Raw genomic sequence first — 13,076 nt, forward strand, 5'->3', positions numbered from 1 at the left:
ATTATTCTGATCATTTCTTTTCCGAGGGTAGGAAACGATGGAATTGTGAAACGTACTATGACAATAAAAGGAATTATGAAAGTGAATTACTATCCGAAAACTGCGCATGTATATCATATCCTGGTCAAGGTTCGACAGGAAACCGTTTCACTGATGACCCTTCTGAAATATTTGACAAAAACCAATACCAGTACAATTTTGATGATCTTTTGCCCTATCCATGTACCTGTGAAACATCATATGTCAATCAGCTCAGAGATAACCAAGCAAATCAAGATTCTACTAAAGGTGGAGCCACTTACTCGGGTGACAGCAATGGTAATTTGGGGAACAAGTTTGCAAATCGCAGTATTTATGATTATGGGTTAGTTTCCGAGTATATCTGGTCAATTAATGTATATCTGAAACAGGCAAGTTCATATATTTATACATTTAAATATTGATATAGCACTGAATTGAAAAGATCTGAAAACGTTGATTTAGGTATAAATGAAACACTTGGCACTGGACATGAAAATCTTGCAATGATTTTCGTATATTTGTAAACCAATTATCGATATTATACTTGGTTCATTGTAATCAACACATTCAATAAAGATAATTTAAAAAAAGGTAGCATGATATTGATCAGATTTAGCTGTTGACAAGGAAGGACAAGTGATTTTGCAACCTCACGGTCTTGTATTCTACATACAGAATGTACGGAACTTTCTCGATCGCTGTGTTGGAGACCCATTGGTGGTCTCAGTGTGCTAATTTCTGCTCTTTGGTCGGGTTGTTGTCTCTTTTGCATATTCCCCATTTCTATTCTCAACTTAAGGTTCCTCATAGTAAAATAGAGGCAAAAATTCTGGTAATAAATATGTACATTGGAAGATTTATTTTTTTGTGCTTAATCAAAATCCGATGATGATCACGTGGGAAACTATTTATTTATTTTATTGACGTTAATTTAAATTATACATATATAATATATGTCTCTGACCAAAGTAAGTCCTGTATGCACGTTTTTCTTTCAGTTGTTGGTTGTTGAATTTTTACGAATCTATGCATAATATCGACAAATAATATTTCATTCAGTGATCGTTCGTCATTAACTTTCCAGTTTGTTGCGGCGAAGTTCACAGAATTTAGTTATAAAACAGAGCAGAATAAAAATGTTTCTTATTCAAAGGGCATATTTAAGGGGTCCATGTCCTCCTTTTAAAGCTGCATTTATGGTTTATTCAGACGTTTATAGGTTCCAATCTGAGCCGCTAAGTCAAGCCCTAGTTAGTTAGCCCCCCTTTTTTCTCGCTCTTTAAATCCAGGATCCACATTCGAAGATTATCAACAAATTACACCATACTATTCACCACTAAATTCCAATATGTTAGAATTGTTCGGTCAAATAATGCCTAGATATACGAAAACACTGTTTAAACAAATTGCCCAATTCGTAGTTTAACTTGATATTTATATAGATACCATCCCCCTTTATTTTAATATTCAAATTATTCGAATTCAAAATTAAGACAAGGTAATATGTATTCTTTTCCCCGTTAAACAACAAATTTAAATGCAACAATAGGCAAAGTTTTGCAAAAATGAGAATACAAATTAGATAAAAGTTTAACCATTGTTAACGTCAAATGTTGGTGCTCCCTAATGAAATGGAGGAGATACGGGTAGCAAAAATTGATAATTAGCGGGCACCTGCGTGAAAGAGTTGTTTGGTCACATGACTCTCCCCGGCGACGAATGTTTATGACGGCAAAATAGTGATTTTACATTTAAACGACATGGATTTGTGACATCATTTAAAGTCCAATTTGCAGTTTTTATACTTGCAGAATTATCTTTTAACAGTGGTAACTGAAAATCAGCAAGATGAGCCAAATACATGATGGGTAGGTCGTGTCGTATGGTCGTCCCGGAAAAAAGGGGGGATATTTCAATCATTGAAAATTGAAACACATCCTTGTCTGTCATTCGATGTTGTCAGTTTGAATTACAGACTGAGGAAAATAGTATTTTATTTGTTTTTATTGTCATGTTGATTATATGTAGATGTCAACCCAAATTTACGTACATGTTGGGGTACAACTGTATTTATAACATTGACAATTGCCTGAAATGGCTAGCTATTTTTTAAAACTCAGTACCTGAATCACATTCAGGGAAATAGTAACATATACAACCCTCGTCTAAGCCCAATACACAGTGAACTTATTGCTATAAATGCCATAATGATTTTGAATAAGTTCTAAAACTAAACAACTTTTTTTCAAACCATGAGTAAATGTCAGCTATCTGGGGCCTTGTTATAACAATATTATGCATACACATTTCATAAAGATATCTTTAAACCATAATAAACGCATCAAACAAAACTTTTTTTTTAAACATTGCTTGACATACATTCAGGGGGCTCTTTGGCGGGTTCTGATCTCTAATGCTACTAACTGTTTTGTCTGATTCCTGTTACACTTTGTATGTAAGCAATTCTCATTTTTTGAAAATTCCCCTGTCCCGCTGGACTTCATTTCCCGTTTTCACGACACAATAATTCAACTTTCACATATCATGCTTACAAAAAGTCGGCAATCCTGTGTCATGCTTATAAACCCCAATGAAACCCGGCACTACATAAATATACTTGTATACTGCGGTTGTGTTTTTTTGTTTTTTTATTTGGTCGGGTTGTCTCTTTGACACATTTCCCATTTCCATTCTCAATTTTATCATGTATTAGAAGTTTTGAAATGGTCACTTTCAAAACTCTGCCCTTGCTCAGCTCATTACTGATGATTTGTTTTACACCCGATCTCAATTTATGGTCACAAAAAATGAACTGCAGTGTAAATGACCCATATTTCAACCACATATTTGTACATTTATACACTTATAGTCAGATAAGGGATATGGTTGGAAGATGGGAAATAGTATGTCCACATTTGACTCTTATAATTTAAACATACTGCAGCCTTGTACGCATAAATGTCAAAAACAGTATTTACTTTATCTGTGAGGCATTAAATTATTAAAATCACAGTCAAGTAATTGTACACAAAAATTTCTGCACTTAGTTAACATGTTTACAGAATGATCATACATTTTACTTTTTAACTGCACATGATGATTAATTTGCATACAGTCATTCAATATATTTTATAATTGAGTTGAACTTTAAAATTTCAGTGTCAAAAATGCAAAGTATTTACTACTTATATAAATGTGTTCCTAATGTTAGTGATTTGGATGTAATTACATGTATGTGTACCTTCAACCATATATTGTGAACGTAAATCATCATGATCATGTCTATTTTCAGACCCCTTGCTACATACTGTAGTCTTACAGATAAGAATTTGGCAGGGTATTTTTCTAACACGAAAATGCGACGCCATCTCAAAAAGGCTGGACTGGTAAGTATAACTGTACATTTAAATACTTCAGGTCAAAATCACTTTTTTTTATTTAATCATTTGTTATTGTATGTATACATTGAGGATATTTGGTAGTTGCATTCAATTTATCATGTTTTCAATCAAATTCGTAAATTTTAAGTGTAATTTGAATAAGTTGCTTTTAAAAAATCATGTGAAATTCATTAAAAAAACATGAAATTAAAATTGATTTTTATAAAATTTTCAGGTTGACAGAAGAGGACAGATCATATCTGAAAACCAATACAGACTAAACATGGCAAGGAAAGAACACAAAAAACATGTGAAGGACTTACTGGCCCAGGCTATTGTACATAAAACATTGGATATAGAGAGGAACAGACAAGTAGAAATTAAAAGGAAGTTAGAAGAAATTGCCAAACTAGAAGTTGTCAGGAGAGTAAGGGTAAGTGATAAATGTGATAGGTGTCAGAAGATAAAAGTTTTCATTTTTACTCAAAGTTTTATTGTCATCAGAGTAAGCTTAAATGTTGCCGCTATTTAATTGGACTTTTAAAAATACAATTAATAAATGTCAGTGAGGTACTTGAAGAATTCATTGATTTCTCAAAATAGCTGGTTGAAGCTCACGAATCACCAGAAAGACTATTTTACCAAAAAGTTTCACTCATGCTAAAGGTAACAGAATTTGAGGACATTTCTTTTTCGCTCTTGAAACAAGGAAGTAAACTATGAACCTCTGCCCCTTGGTATTGAACAAAGGTGATTGCTTAAGTTGATGGGGCTCAATGAATTCTTCTTATCTTCTGCTTAATGAGCATGATGAGACTGTCCAAGATTTCAATTCTGCTCTAGATTTCATATTGATGCTCTCCTTTTTTATCAATTTTTGTTTAGTACATACATCAGCTCATAATTAAAAATGAGAATGGAAATGGGGAATGTATCAAAGAGACAACAACCCGACCATAGAAAAAAACAACAGCAGAAGGTTACCAACAGGTCTTCAATGTAGCAAGAAATTCCCGCACCTGGAGGCGTCCTTCAGCTGGCCCCTAAAAAATATATACTAGTTCAGTAATAATGAACGCTATACTAATTTCCAAATTGTACACAAGAAACTAAAATTAAAATGATACAAGACTAACAAAGACTAGAGGCTCCTGACTTGGGACAGGCGCAAAAATGCTGCGGGGTTAAACATGTTTGTGAGATCTCAACCCTCCCCCTATATCTCTAGCCAATGTAGAAAAGTAAACACATAACAATACGTACATTAACCCTTTCAATGCTATACACGCCATATGCCGCGATGACGTACACCGTTCGCCACTGCTATTCGCGGCATATGCCGTGATGAAAACGGATTTTTCATTAGGACTCTTAAACCATTCGGTTTTCATTAGGGATCTCTCTAATTTTTCTTCATTTGAATCTAGGATATGCAAGGTTTATTTGCGCTTGAAATCCCAGCAATTTTCATAGTAAAATCATGCAGTAGAAGGAAAATAGAAGCAAAATAAAATCAAATATTTTGATAAATGCAAATGGCGGAAATCGGAAAACGATGCTGTAAATATGGAAAAATTTCAGCATTTATATGGTGAAACTAACAACGAGGATTAGTTAAAAGGTTTCTTGTTATCTCAATGTGTTTATTACATTTAATTCGTGTTGGAAATATGATTTGATCGATCATTACGAGACGTAGAAAACGGGGGGAAAACGGAGGTTGACTGAAATTTTTTAGGACGGAGCTATTTATTTGTGCCCTGATTACATAAAACGTTATGTATGGTACAATACGCTACGAAATCGTGCAACTGGTGTCTTCTTTATAGTATGGCAGCTAAAACAACAAAATAAATGAAGACTAATTGTAGTTTTTATTCAAAATTCAACACAAATGTAATAAATTACACCTTTTACCTGTTAATTACATGTACCTGAAAATGCAGGTAACCTGATGAAAATTTCACTAAAATAATTGCCTAACATTAAAGTTCTTGCCCTCCTGAGCATTTTTCATGCAATTACTTTTCTCTGTATCTCATTTAATAAAAAAGATACAGCAGTCTGAAAAGGAAATTCTGTTCTATTGTATGAACACAAAAAAAAGCAGCAGCAGCAACCATTTTTCAATTTTTTTGTGTAGCGTTGAAAGGGTTAAAAATCAGTTCAAGAGAAGTCTGAGTCTGTTAACCGACATGCCAGCTTCAGACTTCAATTAAACTGACTGAAATATTATGATTTTATCATATGAACATCAGGCATAATTGTTCTTGTTTAAATAATTGTTATGAATTTGTCATTTTGAGACATATACTAGCTTATGGTACTAAGCAGTAAGGGTATTCTCATTGTTGAAGAATGTACAACCACCTATGTTTTTTAACTTGTGGACCCAGTAGAACTGTTGTGAAATTTCTTTCTACCTTATTTCACGATCAGTAAATCAAAGTCTCAGTACAAAATAAACCTCAGGGACATAGAAACATTGGCGGATCTAGGAGGGTTCAGGGGTTGGAACCCCCCCTTTTTTTTTGGCAGATCAATTCATTTGAATGGGACATATAGTTGGACCCCCCCTTTTGTTCTGGGTTTAGAACCCCCCTTTTTAAAATGGCTGGATCCGCCCCTGAGATATGCTGGAGAATAGAAGCACTGATTAGAAAACTGTGATAGGTTAGTTTATTTTCTCAATAGTTTTAAAAACTGTCAAAGATAAAAATAAAACCCTGATCAATTGGTTTCTTTATCATTCAATGTCTTTCAAATAAGGTGTGGGTTGCTCAAAGGTTAGGATAATTTAAACAACTTTAGATTTTTAAACAGGTTAAAAGAGTCAATTCTTTTTGAATTAGTTTATGATTTAATAATTGACTCTTTAAATTTAAACATAGATTCTTTTTTTATTGAAGCTTCCGTCGCATACCTTTTTGCCTTAATTCTGTAAAATTAAATTGCTCCTGTTCGGCTGTTGCTTATACTTTCAATATTTAATGTTTCTTGTCTTCTTGAAATTTAATTGTGTTTATCTAAGCTTTCATCATCATAATTCTTCTGTCTGCCTTTAAACCTATAACAGTTGTTGAATTCAGCCACATTCTTTATGTGTCTGTCCCAAACCAGGAGTATGTACAAATGTTATTCAGTACATGTAAACGTTGTCAATTGTTCTAGCTTATCTTCAATTATGTCATATTTTGTTTTTCTTTAATTGTATTACTACAAATAAGGATGTTAGTTTTCTCCTTAAAATTATTTAGGTTATATGGCTATATTACAGTATGGGCTGTGCTCATTGTTGAAGGCTGTACAGTGACCTATATATCTGTTAACTTCTGTGTCATTTGGTCTCTGGTTGAGAGTTGTCTCATTGGCTATCATACCACATTTTCTTTTTCATTATCATATATTCAGTATGTGTTGTTTTTTTCACATTGTAATGCTTAATGCAATTCATAAATTAGGCCGTTTAAGTGTTCTATTTTTTATTTTTTCACATTGTCATTTTGGGCTTTCTATAGCTGTCTATGCGTTATGGGCTTTGCTCATTGTTGAAGGTTGTACGGTGATATATAGTTGTACATATCTGTGTCATTTGGTCTCTTGTGGAGAGTTGTCTCATTGGCAATCATACCACATCTTTTTTTTATATATTAATGTAATTCCTTATGAAATCTGATCTTTATCATTTTATTTTTTTTACTCTGATGGATACATGTAGTTGTCTATTTTTTGCAATCATTTCCCATCTCCTTATTTTTATGCTAATGATCAGACCAGCTGGATCAGAATGCCATGGTGGAGGGGATATTAAGTGGTCTGGAGTTTTAATTTTCAAACCAGTATGACAGTGAATGACAAGAAATCACACCTCACTATTTTATAGTCAGTGGCTATCTATATAGCTGCATGGCATACCTGTAGCCAAGGGGGGTTCGTCCGAATCCTCCCCTTGAAAACTAATAAGCACAGTTAAAGTCAACTTTCTGTTTAAATTGTGACTGTTAAAGTTGATTTTGTGAGTCCAAGTAACCCCCCTGTAGAAATTCCTGGCTATGCCCGCTATGGGGCCACATGTACATAAAAATTGAGAATGGAAATGGGGAAAGTGCCTAAGAGACAACAACCCTGACTATAGAAAAGACAACAGCAGAACATATGTTTTTCTCAGCATATGATAATCAAAGAATTATGGAAATAATTGTTAAAATTTAACATTCATGTAAAAAAATAGTATAAATAAATATTGACTGAATGTTGTCATGCTTGTATACACCCTGTCTTAACTAATTGTGAAAATTATGAATAATTAAATAATTCATGGTAACAACACTCTAGCCAGGTATAAAACAGATCTACCTGAAATCCAATATTATATCATATTGATTTTTAAGTAATCTACTTTTCTTTGTTTACAATCATGTAGTAGTTATGTGTTTATGTAATCATGTGGTTAAACAAATATATTTATTTGGATTTGTTTTGGTAAAAGAGATTAAAATACACATTTTCAGTTTTCTAGGTGTGTCATTAAACTAATCAACACATCTCCCATGAAATTTAACACATTGATTTTTGAATCGATTTGAAAATTGTGATTCAAGCAGCTAATTAAGTTAAAGTTCCTTGATGCTCAAAACAACATATTTATATAAATTAATACATGACATTCAATGTTTGTTTGGTAGGGGTGAGCAGCTGAGACATCAAAACCCCACCCTTTTCATATATTTATATATTTTGTTTAAACGAAAATATACATGTATACATCGTCATGTACCTTGTCATATGTCAATAACGAAAAAACAGAGCCATAGATATAGGAAGATGTGGTGTGAGTGCCAATGAGACAACTCTCCATCCAAATAACAATTTAAAAATTAAACCATTATAGGTTAAAGTACGGCCTTCAACACGGAGCCTTGGCTCACACCGAACAACAAGCTATAAAGGGCCCCAAAATTACTAGTGTAAAACCATTCAAACGGGAAAACCAACGGTCTATATAAACAAAACGAGAAACACGTATATATTACATAAACAAACGACAACTACTGTACATCAGATTCCTGACTTAGGACAGGTGCAAACATTTGCAGCGGGATTAAAGTTATTGGATCCAAACCTTCTCCCTTTTTCTGAAACAATAGCATAACATCACAACACAGAAAAACATACGATAAAATATCAATTGGCAGACTTAACTCAATCAAAAAACGTATGATTACACTAGATATATTTGGATATTTTCCATCTTCTGGTACACAGAATTTTTTGGGGGGACCTGAGTCACCTGACCGCTCATCAACATAATTATTTTTTTAGAAGCAATTAAAGCGATATCTTAATAAAGAAAATCTTGCTTTTCTAATAAATTCGTCACATCTTAGACGGTTTCTCTATTTGCCCCTTTTATATCTAATTTCATTATGAAGACATTTCTTCAGCATTCACAATGAGGATTCACCAAGTTTTTCATCTGATGTACTGTATACCTATTTCTATCTCAATCTCTCAGATACCAGATTCTGTAAGTCTATCCCACATATATATACACCTGATATAAACATACACTGTTCTTTTAAACAATTCCAGACCTTTTATTATACCCCCACTTTCAAAAAAGGGGGGTTTACTGTTTTACCTCTGTCTGTCAGTCCGTCCGTCAGTCAGTCCGTCCCATGAAACTACACATCCACCCTTTCTGTAATTTGGTATCAACATTTATATATGTCAGCCATACCGTGTGATGCGTTTTCAGATTCATCATTCATCGACTTCCTGTTTACCGAACACTTGAATGATTTTACACATGATAGCCAAGTTGAAAATTTTCGTCACATTTTTCTCAGGAACTACAATACAAGGATTTCTGAAATTTGGTTTCAGGATTTATCTAAGTCAGCTATACAGTGTGATGCGTTTTCAGATTGATCACTTGTCAACTTCCTGTTTACCGAACACTTGTATGATTTTACACGTGATAGCCAAGTTGAAAATTTTTGTCACATTTTTCTCAGGAACTACAATACAAGGATTTCTGAAATTTGGTTTCAGGATTTCTATAAGTCAGCTATACCGTGTGATGCGTTTTCAGATTCATCACTCAACAACTTCCTGTTTACTGAACACTTGCATATTTTTACACTATTAATATTATCCACTTGCGGCGGGGGTATCATCAGTGAGCAGTAGCTCGCAGTTTCACTTGTTATTCACTATTTCATTTTAATACATTATGTCATACTTTCTCAATTTTCACACTATTCAGTTAAAATCATACTGTCAGTTATTTCCAGTGCTTCCTTCTTATGAATTATTGTAATTCTCTCTTTTGTATATATTCCATATTTTAACTCTAATATTTTTGTTTGTGATTGCTTATGAAAATATGAAAGAAAAAAATAAGCTTAGTTTGTATGTATAGTAAAATGTATGCAAAAAAAATCAAAGAAAAAATAGGTTATTTATAAATGAGAACTATTTTGTGATGCTTAGGCAGACACAAAGAAGAGGAGTGATTCAACTCTGATGCCTTTGTTGACCCCAAGGTTGCGACCTCCATCAGCTCAAGAATCTGTACAGGAGGAAGAAAATGTTCTAACTCCAGGGTCATTGGTTAGTGGATTGTCATGTGATCTTGTTGTCAGATTGAATTAATCTCAAATTGAATTTGAATGTATTTCTGCTTAATCAATGACGAAATTTGCATATGCAAATGTTTATATGTATAAATAGTAGCTTTTCTAACCATTGTGATGTGGAGATGTATTTACAATGTTTTACAAGAAAAAAATACATAAGTTTTTGTGTTTTGTGTGTTAATAATTAACACACAAAACACAAAAACTTATGTATTTTTTTCTTGATATTAAATATCTTTAAAGTTGTAGACCCTATCATGGTAATGTTGTACAAATATAACAAAGGATGATTTTAAAGTTAATTCATTTTTTCATAAGTATAAATGTACTTAAATTGTATCTAAATATTTAAAAAATGATTAGAATGACATTTTTTTACATTGTTTGTATACATTATTTGAAATAATTATACAGCCTTAAAATCATCAACTTGTCTTTGATTTAATTAATTTCATCTTTTTTAAAGAGTTTATTGGCATTGATTTAATTTTGCTTTTCAAGTAGATTTAAAGATATTCAAATCAATTTTTTGTCCAATCATTATAATTATACAGTTCTAATATTTACTCTATTTTATAAATATGATCAAATATTCCATTTCCCAATTCAACTAAAAATAAATTTTTGTTTGAAACATACCATGAAAGGGTCTGTACATATTTTACTAAAGCTGATGTAAAAAACAAAATTAAGCTTTTGTTGTGTTCTGCTTATTTCTTTAACACTATGCTGTATTTGTGTGTTTTGCTTTAATCCCCAGGCTACTAAATTCAGAAAAGGTGATGAAGATATATTACCTTACTTGTCTCCAAGGTCAAGTCGACCTCAGAGTAGATCTGGTAGATATCGTCCACAAAGTGCCCCGGCAGACAGACAATATAATGATAGTTATGACGCTGACGTGAGTACTCACATGGTTTTAGTTGGTACCAAAACTAAATTGATCTTAGAGTACGTTTCAGAAACAGGAATATTAGCAGAACACAGGCCTTCATTAGAAACACTCATAACACAGAATTTTAAGGCATTCATGGATGGCACACTTAAATAATTGAAGTACTATGAAAAAATGTTTATATCTGAGTCAGACAATTAAAATTCAGCATAAAAACATGTACATTTTACATTTATTTATATGACAAGGTACATTGTACCCTTCAAAAAGAAAGTTTTGAAGTGCTATATATAGTTTTTGTGCAGTCAAATTTTGCAGTTTTAGTATCTCATGTATTCTGTGTAATATTTTCCAAAGCATACACCAAAACGTTGTGATTGGTTAAAAACGTTCTAAACAATTGAAAATTTAAATGAACCAATAACGCTACGTCATTTTCATTTTGGTGTACAAATAATGAAATTACCCATAGTCCTTCAGATTCAGAAACGGTGAATTGCCTTGACTGTATACTAATTTGTTAGGATTAATCTAAGTATATTTCCATATATATACTATCTCACAAGGACAGATAATTGGCAATTACAGTAGACAAAATTAATGCAGTTATCTCCCTTTACATAAAGTTAATGATACATTTTATTGAATTTATATCTCTCCTGGTAAGGGTCTCTTTAAAAATTACCTGTGAAAATTCAACATACTTTTATATGCCTAATAAGATATAAAAAAATCTTAAATCTTAATCTATCTACCTGCATGTTGACCCAATGAATCACCTTTTGCTTGATTTGATATTTGATTATATAATAATATACCATGTTACAATTTTAGGTGATATATGTTGATGATGAGGGTCGTCCTGTGACTCCACCCAAAGATCTACAGGATGATCATAAAAGAGAGGAGATTGATACCAGGCATCTCTATGCTGTATGTATTTTTTGGGAAAAAAGTCACATCTCAATGCATATATATAGTTCCTTATAAAAGTTACAGAATTCAAAATAAATTTCAAAAAGTATTTTGCAAATTAAAAACAGTTATAAATACCATACAGTCAAACTAATAAATTGAAAATGAACTGACAATGCCATGGCTAAAAAAGAAAAATACAGACAGACAAACAATAGCACACAAGGCACAGCATTAACAAGAACTATCTTTAAAAAATATATCCGACATATTTAAATTTGAGTATATGTTTACAATTATCATTTCGATAACCTTCAGAAGCACAATGACTTAATGATGCAGGACCTCGTTAATAAAATCTCCATCTGAATGTAACTACAAGAAATTCTTTACTAAGTCTGGTTATACTAAGGCAATAATATATAAGAATATTGTGATGACACCTAAACATTTTATTTGTAAAAAAATCCAGTGCAAATAACAAGAAACAAATATAAATTTACTACCTATTACATTAAGCTTAATTCATGGTTAACAAAGCTAGAAACTTTTGGTAGTATAAGTAGTACATGTATCATATTTCTGTTTACATTCACCAAAACCCTGCAGAAATCTCGTGTAGGTTTGAACAACAAAGTTTACATTAAAAATTATATAATTGTCCTGAATAAACAGCTGTCATGGATGCAAAGAGCTATTGGAGAAACAATTATTTTAACAAAAATATAAATCTTTGTAAGATCTAGTTCACAAGAACTGGGAGTGATCTTAAGTGCTCCCGAAGGGTCACAAAGCAGATCATGCTCCACATGTGGATACCTATTTTTTTTTATTTATCAATTTGATGAAAGATATTTTGACCCACGTTTAATATTTTAACTTTTAATTTGTTTCCATTTTAGCTGGACTCTGCTGCTTTGAAAAAATATGCTTTAACATTGTCAAAAATAGAACAAGGTGAAGGAATGACATCACCATATCTGATATCACAAGTTCCTTCTCCTCCCAGAAGTGCTAGAGGTAGTGCCAGGAACAACTACAGGGATGCTAGGTTCAAATCCCGCCTCCAAAGACCTAGAACAGCCAATAGCTTGAGTCCATACAGAAGTACTAGGACTGGAGCTGTTCAGGTAATTATCTCCCTTTAATGTTATTAGGAGACTTAGGGTATTGAGAAGTTTGTGAGCTTGTTTATTCAGAACCAGTCAAATTCAGAAATTCTTT

At 32.5% G+C, this 13,076-nt stretch overlaps 1 protein-coding gene across 1 annotated transcript in view; it reads left to right on the plus strand.

The window, feature by feature from the left end:
• The first annotated feature begins 1,695 nt into the window (after positions 1-1,695).
• The window catches only part of LOC134689709 (microtubule-associated protein futsch-like), a 60,537-nt gene continuing 49,156 nt past the window's right edge, over positions 1,696-13,076 (plus strand). The window contains exons 1-6 of the mRNA XM_063549674.1: positions 1,696-1,889; positions 3,314-3,407; positions 3,637-3,834; positions 10,803-10,943; positions 11,772-11,870; positions 12,755-12,982. Of these exons, the coding sequence (XP_063405744.1) occupies positions 1,870-1,889; positions 3,314-3,407; positions 3,637-3,834; positions 10,803-10,943; positions 11,772-11,870; positions 12,755-12,982 (780 nt within the window). The 5' untranslated portion in view covers positions 1,696-1,869. The remainder of the gene's footprint in view (positions 1,890-3,313; positions 3,408-3,636; positions 3,835-10,802; positions 10,944-11,771; positions 11,871-12,754; positions 12,983-13,076) is intronic.

Source organism: Mytilus trossulus, chromosome 11 (genome assembly GCF_036588685.1).
Source record: "Mytilus trossulus isolate FHL-02 chromosome 11, PNRI_Mtr1.1.1.hap1, whole genome shotgun sequence".
Lineage (NCBI taxonomy): Eukaryota > Metazoa > Mollusca > Bivalvia > Mytilida > Mytilidae > Mytilus > Mytilus trossulus.